At 47.7% G+C, this 13,233-nt stretch overlaps 1 protein-coding gene across 25 annotated transcripts in view; it reads right to left on the bottom strand.

Moving 5' to 3' along the window:
* Positions 1–13,233, bottom strand: part of Dysf (dysferlin) — a 199,814-nt gene that overhangs the window by 46,592 nt on the left and 139,989 nt on the right. For 14 of the 25 annotated variants that reach the window (XM_017592630.3, XM_006236761.5, XM_017592634.3 and 11 more), the window contains 3 exons: positions 12,421–12,586; positions 12,039–12,115; positions 6,569–6,631 (listed from right to left, as the gene is read on the bottom strand). In XM_017592630.3, the coding sequence (XP_017448119.1) occupies positions 6,569–6,631; positions 12,039–12,115; positions 12,421–12,586 (306 nt within the window). 25 annotated transcript variants of the gene reach the window in all.

Genomic DNA, 13,233 nt, shown 5'->3' with positions numbered 1-13,233 from the left:
AGATTCTACTTAAAGAAAAAGTAAAATAGGAGGGCAGAGGCTGCCACACGGAGGGACGGTAAATGTGAGCTTGGCTACGAGACAGCTGATTATGCAATAAAGAAAAAGCAAGCTAAAGTGCAATTTACAGGATGGAACCACAATGCCCCCACGAAGCAGTGAAACTACCGAGAGAGCAGTCGAAGTCCCGAGTCAGACTCTGGAAGAAGCTGTACTCGGGAGCCACATTTAGACCTTGCTATGTCAGAGATGCACACTACTATTAAGATAAAGTGGGTGTGGTACACACTTGTAATCCCTTTATTTAGGAGGCTGTGGCAGGAAGATCTCAAGTTAGGGCTAGCCTGGGTCACCTAGGGATAGCCTGTCCCAAAAAGTAAATAGAAAGAACTCTACACCAGTCACTAAAGGAATAAAAGCGACACATGACGTGACAAGGGCAAGTGAGAGGGGACGTGAAAGGAGGCTTCTTACATATTGAGAGAAAAAGAGAAGAGGGGGGGAGTGTGTGTGTGTGTGTGTCTGTCTGTCTGTCTGTCTGTGTGTCTATCTGTCTGTCCATCTGTCCATCCTGGAAATGTCACTCATTTGTAGAGTGCCTGTTTGACTTGGTCAAGGCCCTAAATTCAATCCTCAATACCATGGGAGAGAGGAATGAATGAATGTAGATGAATGGAGGAGGTGAGGGATAAAGCCAATTCAAAAACAGAGAATCCAAGAAGTTTGGTGATATAATTCTTTACTCCCAGCTTTTAGGAAGCAGAGGCACGTAACTGTGAGCTTGAAGCCAACCAGGTCAGCTAGGCCTATAGCCTTGTGAGTGTGAAAAGAAAAAGCACCAAGTGCTCTTGCGATCCAAGTTAAGTTCAGGTGGCTCACAACCCCTGTAACTACAGCTTCTGGAGATCAGACGCCCTCTGCTGGCCTTCATAGGCACCTGCAGGTGTGTGCACGTACATACATACACACACACACACACACACACACACACACACACAGGTGGCAGAGGGGAGGAGGGGAAGGGGGAGAGGGGGAAGCAAAACTAAGTAATCCAAGTTTGAATATCACATTAACAAAGTGTTCTAAGTGGATCTGTGGCCTGTAAAACGCATTTGAAGAATACACATTCTTCAGGCTTCCACAAGACAGTTATAAAAATGGACCTTTTTCTGGGCTATAAAGGTCATTTCTAAGTATTATTACACACAGACTCCGGACCCTAGGAGAGCTAAGCCAAGCCAGCATCAACAAAAACAGCAGGAAGATAACTTAAAATATAATTTAGGGACTTCCAAAGTATTTTTAGACAACTCAGGTGTCAAAATGAAATAACAGAAATATGAAAATATTCAGAACAGAAAAATGGCAAAAATACAGCTTGCCAAGTCCTGTGGGAAGCATAACACAATAGTTAACAGAGTTTTATAGCCTTCAATGTTTACATAGAGGTTAAAAATATAATAAACACCCCCAAACGGGAGGAAGGAAATAATAATAACAGTAAACTAATCAGCTATGAAACAAGGAATCAAAACAGAAGCGCGGCTGGGAAATTAATTCTTTGAAAATGATGAAAACAATCTGACAAAGTCTGACTAGAATAATAAAATCCTGAAAATGAAGGAGACACGGGTAGATGGAGGAGGAAAAAAAACTAGAAAAATCACCCAAAAAATGCTATGCCAATATTTGGGGAGGGAATGGATACATTCCTATAAAATATAAATCACTAAAAATGACTCACCTAGAAGGAGAAAATCTCAGAGGTCCTATAAAGATTCTTAAAATTACAGCAGCAATTTAAAATATCCCAAGCAGAAGGCCGGGCCTAGACAGCTTTACAAGTGGGTTTGTCAAACACAGGCAAATGGTGATGCCAGGCTCACTCTGTCTTCTTAGAAGACAGTGAAAGCTCATTGTCACCCAGGCTTTATGCGGTGACTGCTACCTAGAGGCTAAGACCTGGAAGGCAATAAAAGGAGATGTTCCAAGCTGTTATCATTCCCCAAAACTGGTGCAAAAAGAAATCCTGGGCCAGAGAACATGCCTTAAGTCTCAGCACTCAGGAGGAAGAAACAGGCAGGTCTCTGTGAGTCCAGGATATGGAAGGGATACAGCCAAGAAAAAGAAAGGACTAAGAAAAAGAAAGGACGACAGACAGACAGACAGAGCTAAATCTCTGCAAATGGAATTTGGCAAGGGAGGGAACACAAATGTCTTGACCATGTTGGTTTGTTTCGGAACTGAGAGAAAAGGAAAGCAAGTGAAAGTGAGTGAATCACATTAACAGACCGAAGGAGAAAAGTCACACAACCATGAAAAAATCACATGGCCAGTTCATGGGATACTCGAAAAGCCTTCGGTGAAACAGCATCCCTAATAACACGCACATCTCTCACCTCGTAAGTTGCATACTCCTTGATGAGCCAAAAATATTTGTTTCTTAAAAAAAAAAATAAGAACAGAAATAATAGTTTCAAAAATGAATCGCATAACACATCCAACTATAGGCCTAGCCAGTACAATAAGGCAAGGAAGAAAACAATAAAGATTAAAAAAGGCAGAACGGATCAATCACAAGTTATGTAACTGCCTAAGTGAGACTTGAATCAGTAGGATGAATAGAGTCCTAGGAAAGGTTTTGGAAACCAGACCAGCATAAGCGAGTACTGATTGTCACACACAAGTCACAGCTAACTGGAGATGCACCTCTAAAGAACAAGGAACAGAGCCAGCCAAGATGGTCATTGGCGGATGAACTGGTAATTCGAATGTGGTTCATCTGCACAGTAGCGTTTTATTCAGCTAGCTATAAAAAAAAATCACGACACTTGCAGGAAAGAGGACAGATCAGAAACATACAATACCAAGTGAGCTCAGAGAAACAAGAACCGCATGTTCTCCCTCATATGCAGATCTAGCCCATAATGCATGGGAGCACACACTCGAGCACACACACACAGTGGGTTGGGCCTAGAGATTAAGAAGAAGTCGACCCTCATGTTGCAGTGACCGCTCAATGGCAAAGGCAGGGGGTTGGCTGTGGAGGACACACTGGGAGCTAGTGCAACTCCGGCATCGAAGCCTAGTCAAGACAGCGCAGGGTAACACGCAGAAACTCAGTATATGCAAGTCTAACTCAGATGATATGATAGAATGTCTCTTTCCAAATGTCCCCTTGACCCAGATAGACAAATGCCAGAACCAGGTGAAGACCTATAGCTGCTCTCCCACACCCTCGGCAGCACCCAGCAAGCAAGCTGCGTTTGTGACCACAGTCAGATGTGTCTGCGTCCAACCTCCTCGTGCCAGCTGCACTCATAACGTAATGACATAAACATGACAAGAACTATAACATTTGAATTTAATACTTTCAGCTTTCTTTAAGTACAAACAAAATGGCACAAAAACGGCAGTCAGATCTTAAATTTTCAAAGGACTTCACACTCAGATGTTGACACACCATTCCATTCTTCTCAAACATTAATAAATAAAAGGCTTCTTCACAGAGAGTGCGTGCTGGCTGTGGTTTTAAGTGAAAAGAGGGCATTTGGCACATCCAGATCCAAAGGGAGCTTGGCTTGTGTCACTAGACTGGGAGATGGGCATACGCAGTCGTGTCAGTGTTTGATGTGAGAAGCAGTAATGACCCAGTGTCTCCCACCTTCCCCACAGCCAGCTGACCACATGTTTGTGTTAGAGAGGAAGGTTTCAGCCCTAGTAAGCTATGGACCCTTGACAGACTGAGAGACCTGGGCTTACCCTAGGAACGTGGGACAGTGATGCTTTATATTGTCAGAAATAATGTAAAGGAAAGTATCATCTTGATAGACACCAAATGACACCAATAAGATTGAATCTATACCTACTATGCCTTTGTGTGTGGGGAGGGACAGGTCATACACACTTGTATGTGTGAGTATGCCAGCCATGTGCTCATGTGAAGGCTGAAGAAAGACGTCATGTCCTGCTCTACCGCTCTGTACCTTGACACAGGATCTTTCACTGAAGCTGGAGCTAAGACAGTCTCCAGACAGCCCGAGGGATCCTGCCGTCTCTGCTTACCACACCCTCCACACAGGTTATAGGCTCCCATGGCTGCACCTGGATTTTTATGAGGGCGCTGAGGATTTGAACTTGGATCCTCGAGCTTGTGCAGCAAGCACTCTTATCCACTGAGCCATCTCCCCCAGTCCTCATCAAAATTTTAAGCTATTAAAAAACCTATCAGTGGGGTTGGGGATTTAGCTCAGTGGTAGAGCACTTGCCTAGCAAGCTCAAGGCCCTGGGTTCGGTCCTCAGCCCGAAAAAAAAAAATCTATCAGTAAAAGACAAAATCTTGACAAAGCCAAGGCTATCGGTATGAAGCAGCTTGTCGTCACCTATTAAAAGAAAATAATAAACAATTCTCATTACTTAATTAATCGCCAAATAACTTTGCTCAATGGCACCTCTACTGTCAAGTATTATTCTGAAGTGGGTAATAATAAAATCCCAGCTATGAGGAATAAAGCCATGCTAGTTTGAAAAGTCTTACCCATCTAGAAGTTTTCTTAATCAGGGTTAAGGAAAGGGGCTTAATAATGAGACAGTCGCACTGTGGCTGTAAGAGCACTGCTTCCTGAACTAGGGCTGTAGCTCAGAGGTACAGTGCTTCCTGCACAAGGCCCTGGGTTTAATTCCTGGCATGGAAGAGAGAGAAAGGGGGAGAAAGAGAGGGCGAAAGAGAGAAGAGTAGAGGAGGGGAGGCAAAGAGGGGAAAGGAGAGGGGAGGGGACGGGAGGGGAGGGGGTATTTCCTAGTAAAAATTATAATCACAAAAATGAGGTATTCCACCCATTCAGAGCCTGCCCCACATGTGGCCCATACATATACAGCCACCCAATTAGACAAGATGGATGAAGCAAAGAAGTGCAGACCGACAGGAGCCGGATGTAGATCGCTCCTGAGAGACACAGCCAGAATACAGCAAATACAGAGGCGAATGCCAGCAGCAAACCACTGAACTGAGAACAGGACCCCCGTTGAAGGAATCAGAGAAAGAACTGGAAGAGCTTGAAGGGGCTCGAGACCCCATATGTACAACAATGCCAACCAACCAGACCTTCCAGGGACTAAGCCACTAGCTAAAGACTATACATGGACTGACCCTGGACTCTGACCTCATAGGTAGCAATGAATATCCTAGTAAGAGCACCAGTGGAAGGGGAAGCCCTGGGTCCTGCTAAGACTGAACCCCCAGTGAACGTGATTGTTGGGGGGAGGGCAGCAATGGGGGGAGGATGGGGAGGGGAACAACCATAAAGAAGGGGAGGGGGAGGGGTTAGGGGGATGTTGGCCTGTAAACCGGGAAAGGGAATAACACTCGAAATGTAAATAAGAAATACTCAAGTTAATAAAGAAAAAAAAGAAAAAAAAGAGGTATTCCACTGATAATAGTAACAAAGGCTACGAAACACCTAGGAATAAATTAAATGGCTGGACCTATAGACAGGGAACAAAGCCCAGCGACAAAAAGGAGGACAGTGGTGGGAATTGGTAAATCAAATGTCAAGTATGTAGTACTTTGAGATGCCCCGTGCTACATTCAGTCATGCTTTCTTTTTTCATCTTTATTAAATTGGTTATTTCATATTTACATTTCAATTGTTATTCCCTTTCCTGGTTTCCAGGCCAACATCCCCCAGCCCCTCCCACTCCCCTTCGACATGGGGGTTCCCCTCCCCATCCTTCCCCCATTACTGCCCTCTCCCCAACAATCACGTTCACTTGGGGTTCAGTCTTGGCAGGACCAAGGGCTTCCCCTTCACTGGTGCTCTTACTAGGCTATTCATTGCTACCTATGAGGTTAGAGTCCAGGGTCAGTCCATGTATAGTCTTTGGGTAGTTTAGCCATGCTTTTAAAAATAGTGGGAGAGCATTTGCAGCTTCTCTTTGAGCGCTGTAATGCATGTCGTAAGAAAAGACAAAGATTCCAACATTGTAAAACACAAAGTCTAAACAAGTACATAAAATTACACGGGCGTTTCTAAACAGCTTTGGCATCGAATGGAGATGCTGGTACTGTTTTCTGTGTGCTCGCAAAAGGTAATTCAGAGAAGCCTGAACCCGGTAGATGAGCAGACAGAAAGAAAGTAGCCCTCTAGGTACCATGGTGCTGGCATTGTCCCAACCATCTGGACTCAGAATATATCAGGACCCACCAGGAGTCCTCAGCCACACCCACGCTCATTCGGGAGGAACAGAGAAGGCTAGCCTGCTGCCACATGAAGAGCCTCCCTAGGCCCAGGTTACAGAGGGCAGAGTTGACACTAGGGACCTGCCTGCTTCCTCTGGCCCTAGCAGCCACACTCAACCCCAACCCACACACGTAACCAGGACTGCAGTAAGGTTTAGGAGGGCAGGAGACTAATCAGAGCCAGAGATTTCTAGGTTTGCACCCCAGAGCTTCCTCCCACCCCTCCATGACCGCACCAGGATCAGGAAGGTCTCCTCTCCTCTCTCCCCTTCGTCCTTATTCCCAGATATGCAAAGAAAATTGAGCCAACAAATAGCGAGCAATACATACATGAGGACTGGACGGAGAAGGCATCAGGTTAGTGGGGCCCAAGCTTGACAGCCCATCTGCAAGCTACAAATTAAACATGCCAGTTAGCGACAGAATTCAAGAGTGAGATCTAAGGAGCTGTGAGAGGGGAGGTTGGCCAGTTCTAAGGGAGTAGGGTTCTCCCTCCTTCCCGCCCTCTCCAGGCACCCTCTTTACCAGTTGTGGGAAGAGTGTGCTATCTCCAGTTGGACATGCCTGGCTCCATGACCTTGGATCATTTCTGTGACCTTGAACTATTCCAAAACCTCCCAGAATCACAATGACCCAGAACAATGGTGAGTGGTAAGCCAGAGTTTGAGTGCTGCTGTTTTATTTTACAGCCTTTGCTACCACACTCGAAGGTACCACCCACTCAGCTGCTCTTTCTGCCTTTCTCGAATCTTTCCAGCCCCACCATCCCTCCATTTGCACCCTCTGTCACTAACATGCCCATTCCTGCTGGATAGGGTAACCAAAAAAGGGCAAAGTCCTCAGCTCCCAGCTCCCAGAAGCAGGGGACCACATGGCTCCCCAGGCCTACACAAAGAAGCTGAAGGAGTCTCACAGTGCAACCTTGCTGCCTGTCCTATGGTTCCCCACCATAAATCCTCACTTGGCATCTCAAGGACAGTAATTTGATGTCTTATAGGAGAGTCTCGGACATGCTTAAAAGCCAAGGCAATGAGAGGATAGGGCTTAGGTGGGTGAACATCAGAATAGCAGGAGGATAAAGCTGGACAGAGGGGCAGAGAAAAAAGGAACTGCAGATGAGAGGAGGGGAGAAGAGAGAGAGGAGAGGGAGAGGGAGAGGGAGAGGGAGAGGGAGAGGGAGAGGGAGAGGGAGAGGGAGAGGGAGAGGGAGAGGGAGAGGGAGAGGGAGAGGGAGAGGGAGAGGGAGAGGGCAGAAAACAGGCCCTGCAACAGGGGAAATGGGAGGTGAGACCAGAGAAGCCAGGAAGCACTGGGGACCCACAGCCACCAACCTCCCTCCCTCTTCAGTGATCCAAAGGCTCCAAAAAGACCCTGAAGAAGGTGACTCTCAGCAAAGATTAAAACAGAGACTGAAGGAACACCCATTCAGAGCCTGCCCCACATGTGGCCCATACATATACAGCCACCCAATTAGACAAGATGGATGAAGCAAAGAAGTGCAGACCGACAGGAGCCGGATGTAATCTCTCCTGAGAGACACAGCCAGAATACAGCAAATACAGAGGTGAATGCCAGCAGCAAACCACTGAACTGAGAATGGGACCCCCGTTGAAGGAATCAGAGAAAGAACTGGAAGAGCTTGAAGGGGCTCGAGACCCCATATGTACAACAATGCCAAGCAACCAGAGCTTCCAGGGACTAAGCCACTACCTAAAGACTATACATGGACTGACCCTGGACTCTGACCTCATAGGTAGCAATGAATATCCTAGTAAGAGCACCAGTGGAAGGGGAAGCCCTGGGTCCTGCTAAGACTGAACCCCCAGTGAACTAGACTGGTGGGGGGAGGGTGGCAATGGGGGGAGGGTTGGGAGGGGAACACCCATAAGGAAGGGGAGGGGGGAGGGGGATGTTTGCCCGGATACCGGGAAAGGGAATAACACTCGAAATGTATATAAGAAATACTCAAGTTAATAAAAAAAAATAAATAAATAAAAAAAGAAGGTGACTCTCAGGCCAGACTGCCTTCCTGTATGAAGGAAAAGCTTGGGGGCAGAAGTGTAGGAGAAGCCCTGTTGAGACCTGGAGTGGACTTTAGACACTTCTTTTCCTTCTGTAGAGGAAGCATTACCGAAGAGCTCCAGAGCCCAAGTCTAGGAAGGCAGGCAGGTTAAATGGCAAGCTGCCACCAGCCAGGGCTGCTAGCCAATCCTAGGTACAGCAGAACCTTCCAGAAGACTGGTGCATGCCACCAGCAGACCCCAGTTAGCCAAAGATGGCCCCGTCCCTCCCCTTCTTGCCCTGACCCTTCAGAGATCTCTGCGTTATTTTGAAATTGTTCCTTTTTAGAAAAGGTGAGAGGGGGACAGGCAGGTCACCAGAGCAGAAGGAACACATGTGGCTAAACATAGCGCCAAAGCCCTTTGCAGCTGCAGAAATTACACGTTCCCCTGAGGCTGTGGCCATAATTTGCTGCTCCAATTCTGGGGCTATGTTTCCACCTTCATGGCAGCCTGAAGACTATAAGTGGAGCAGTGAGCTCCAAATTAGCCTGAGCCTGAGAGCTGCCCACACCTCAGCCCACCATGGGAGAGAAGGGCCTCGCCACCTTCTCAGGGATCCTCCATGCCACCCTCCAGGTGTATTCTCAGTAATGCACATACCACACAAGTGCACACACATAGTGCCTTACCACATGCATACACACACATACACACACACACACACACACACACACACACACACACATACATCTTAACTAAGCATATTAACATACATCTACACTAAGCATACATACTACCAAACCACATGCAAACACACCACCTTACCACATGTATACACCACTTCATCACACACATACCAACCCCACCACATGTATACACATACTACCTCACTTTACCTCACACATGCATACACCACCTCACCACATACATGCTACTTCGTCACATACACACACACACACACACACACACACACACAGCCTTACCACATATACACCTCATTAATGCACACATATACACATACCACCTCACCACACACACATCTTATGTGTGTGTGTGTGTGTACATACCACACCCCCAGCTACCAATCTAAAAACCTGCAATGGAATACACACACACACACACACACACACACACACACACACACACACACAACTTTGCTATGTAAACACACATATTATCTCCCCCAGATGGTATGTTCCTTCCAGATGGTATATTTAGCAAGAATAGAGCCCAGGCCTCTTCCATCAAATCAAGCTGGTCCCTCCTCCTCCTCCTCCTCCTCCTCCTCTTCCTCCTCCTCTTCCCCCCCCTCCTCCTCCTCCTCTTCCTCCTCCTCTTCCCCCTCCTCCTCTTCCTCCTCCTCTTCCTCCTCCTCCCCCTCCTCCTCCTCCCCCCTCCTCTTCCTCCTCCTCCTCCTCCCCCTCCTCCTCCCCCTCCTCCTCCTCCTCCTCCACCACCACCATCACCAGCAGCAGCAGCACCACCAGCACCTTTCTCCTTCCATCTTCTAACCTAGGCAAGGCCAGCCTCACCTATGTGTCACATCTCCAGGAGCCCAGCTCCTCGCACCCACCTCTCTGTCCACTGCTCCAGAGTGTCCATGTGCTCACACAGAGCACAGGCCTAGGTCTGACTCTTGCTTAGGCCCAGCCCTGGTCTGCTTATGTCAGGGCCAGGAGGCAGTCTAGCCTTGGCCTCTTCACGCTCTATCTCTGGCTGTGCTTGTAGCCAACAGGACTAAAACAGTCCCTCCTTATCTAAGCCTGTGGACACTGAAGGTGGCACACAGAGGGCAGCAACCTTATTGGGAAGCTCTGCACATAGCTGTAGCTTAGACGGGCTGTGAAGGGGGCAGAAAATAGGAGCCGGGAGTTGGGACTCTCTTAGCTACAAATACCCATCAACGAAGACAGCAAAACACAAACTCATACTGACATTATTGTAGAGCCGTCTCCAATTTTCACTCGGATTTTCCTGCTAGGAGACATTCTTCCTCAGATTCATGCAATGGACAAGTTTTCTGACTATTCATTCATTCATACATACATACACACATACACACATACATACATACACCTATACACCCATCTGTTCACATATCCATCCATCTACCTACCTATCTATCCAGCCACCCATCTGTTCACCAACCCTTCTACCTGTCCATGCAGGCACCTACCCACCCATCAACTTACTTACCTATTCATACATCCACTCATTGATCCATTCACCCATACATATTTCTATGCACTCATCCACTTACCCATCTACCCACCCATCTGTTCACCATCTACCTTTCATCCTCTCATTGGCTCATCCATCCCTTATTTTATCTACCCACCTGTCTATCTCTATTCATCCATCCGTCTATCCATCTATCTAGCCATCCATCTATGCATCCACCCACTGGCCATCTAGACAGATTCTCATTGAATACATCATCTAAATCAGGTCCTGGTTGCTGTCCTGCATTTAGTCCAGAGAAGATGCTGAGAGCCAGAGAGACATGCAGGATCTAGAGCTGATGTGGGAGTCAAGATCCTTCCAGAGAAGTGAGACCAAGTTGAGTCTCAAATAATGAACTGAGCAAGAAAACAGGAACAAAGACAGTCTCAGCAGACATAATGCAGGTGAGTGTTAGAAGCTGAGAGATAGGGGTTGGAGCTTCTGGCAACTTCTGAGCATCTGTGAAAACACAGAGCAAGACTTCCTGCCTCCACAGTAGCATGGCTTCAGGAGCAAACCCTGGAAGTAGCAGGAAGATGGGAGATTGAGAAAGAGGCAGAAAATGGTACTCAGTATCTCCAGGGAAAGCCTCAGAGCTAAGCTCTGGGGAACTTGAGGCCATCTCAGCACTCAGCTTTGCTCTCATGTGCAAGGCTAAGATTTAATAGGTGGCTTGCTGAATGTCACCTATCCCCCATCCATCTATCCATCCATCTATCCATCCATCCATCTACCCAACCATCCACCACCTACCTATCCACTGCAGTCTGAGGACAGGAACCAGCATACAGGCTGGGAGGCTCTGCCTCAGGTACCCTGAAGCTCTAAGAGCACCCAAGACATTAGGTGTGTGAGTCTGCAGGCACAGTCACAGAGGAAAGTAATATCCTGAACAAGTTCAAGGCCAGTCTTCACAGTGGGACTTTTTTGCCTCTCTTGAGGTAAGTACGGGATGGGACGCAGAACATCTAAGCCCAAGACAGGAATGCTACTCCCTTCAGTAAAATATGTTGTAGGCTTCTTAACATTTGCCTTCGTATGTCATGTGGTCTCCTGCAGGCCCTAGGTTGCAGAGTCCCCAGCAAAAGGATGACTGACTACCTGCCCCTCCCTCAAATCCTCCTTCTTGGTCCTAGAAGTGGGGATAAGAAAGATATACTATGGTCCTAAACACAAGCTGCTCTCTCTAAGCTACCTCCAAGGCACTGCCAAACATGAGATCAGAGACTAATCTTCCCTCAAAAAAGAGACACTCTCTTCCATCTCCCTTCTCACTGAGGGATCTGAGGCCAAAAGCCTTCAATGTAACCACAAGGTAGATGTTCCATTTTCCTCACATGCTTCTAGAAAAAAAGTCTAGATCTAAGGACTACGCAACTCTTCCCCCATCACAATGAAAACTCCCACTTATGTCCTTCCATCAAACAGCACCCAGCCATCAGGGTATAGAGGGTGAGTGTAATGGCTTTATCATAGCAAAGAGTAGGGGAGGAGCTAGAGGAGATGAGGAAGGGAAATAAAGGCTAGCTTGCTGGGCATGGGGCACAAGGGAGCTGACATCCCACTTATCCTACCTGGACAGGGATGAGAGGCTCCTTGTCATCAATGTCAATGAGCACGTCTTCCCCAGGGCTGAGTAAGCTCACGTCATCTGCAGGAAGAGCAAGTCCACACCCATGAGGGACTCAGCCAGGAGACTGTCACTAAACTCCACAATCTCACCTCTCCTCACACTGGAAGAGGTGTTTCTGTCCCCAGCCCTTCTCTTTCCTGATTCTATCTCTCCCATCTTCCCACATCCCCCTCCCATTCCCTTCCCTCTACTTCTTTCCCCCATTTTGAACCATGCTTCCCACCCACAAGTAGGAGGTCACTTGGTCCAAGTATGCCAACCTGAGGAAAAAATGACCCCTAGCTTTGGGCCAGCTTAGCAAAGGCTACTTTCCAGCTCCTTACCTGGGCCACCTTGCGGGGATGGACTCTCTGCTGAGTACGGGTCACACAGGAAGTTCTCCAGGGAGCGAATGGTGCACTGACCCACAACTGGCCTGCGGCCAAACTGGCGATTATCAATGACCTTGACCACAATAGGGGGACAGTAGAGGTCCTCTCTGGGTAACATCTGGGCAGAGGAGAAGAGGGAAACTCTAAATATGAGCCCCAGCTCATTTCTGGGAATTCTCAGGGGAAGGAGTAAGGGAGAGAGTTCTCATAGGCAGGACCAAGGAGTAGAGAGTGACTCTGAACCCACAAGAGAGTCCACAAGAGTCCAAAATCCAAAGGTGGCCAGCAGCCCAGATGCTGGCCAGTGGGACAGAAGCCACACACCTTTCTGTCTGCCCTCAGCTGCTATGTGTCAAAGCTGGTTTTCCCATAGCTTTACCTCCAAATACACCCAGGTCAGCCTCAAGTCTGAGTAAGTCTATTTTCTCTGAACCTGTACTGCCTGGGAAGGGGGAAGGTGGGAGGGGGGGTGGACTGCAGTTCAACATTTCTTACAGACAGTCCCCCCCAAGTGGATACTCGGGAGTTGGCTTGCAGACCTAGATTCTTCTCCCCCACCCCAAAAGCACTTTGAACACAACTTGAAATAATTTATATGCACTCCTTCAGTGGCGTCTTGGCTGCGCCAAGAGAAGGCTCCCGTTGACAGCAACTGGGCCTGGAATTTCTAGTGTGCTTTCATCTTGCAAACCATTTTCCTTTTCTCAGACTTGACTTACACCGGCCACTGGGCCCCAGCAGCCCAGGGAGCTGAAGAGGGCTGAG

The sequence above is a fragment of the Rattus norvegicus genome, chromosome 4 (assembly GCF_036323735.1).
Source record: "Rattus norvegicus strain BN/NHsdMcwi chromosome 4, GRCr8, whole genome shotgun sequence".
NCBI classification, from domain to species: domain Eukaryota; kingdom Metazoa; phylum Chordata; class Mammalia; order Rodentia; family Muridae; genus Rattus; species Rattus norvegicus.
Note: the sequence above shows the minus strand (reverse complement) of the source record. Positions and strands in the feature narration are given on the sequence as shown.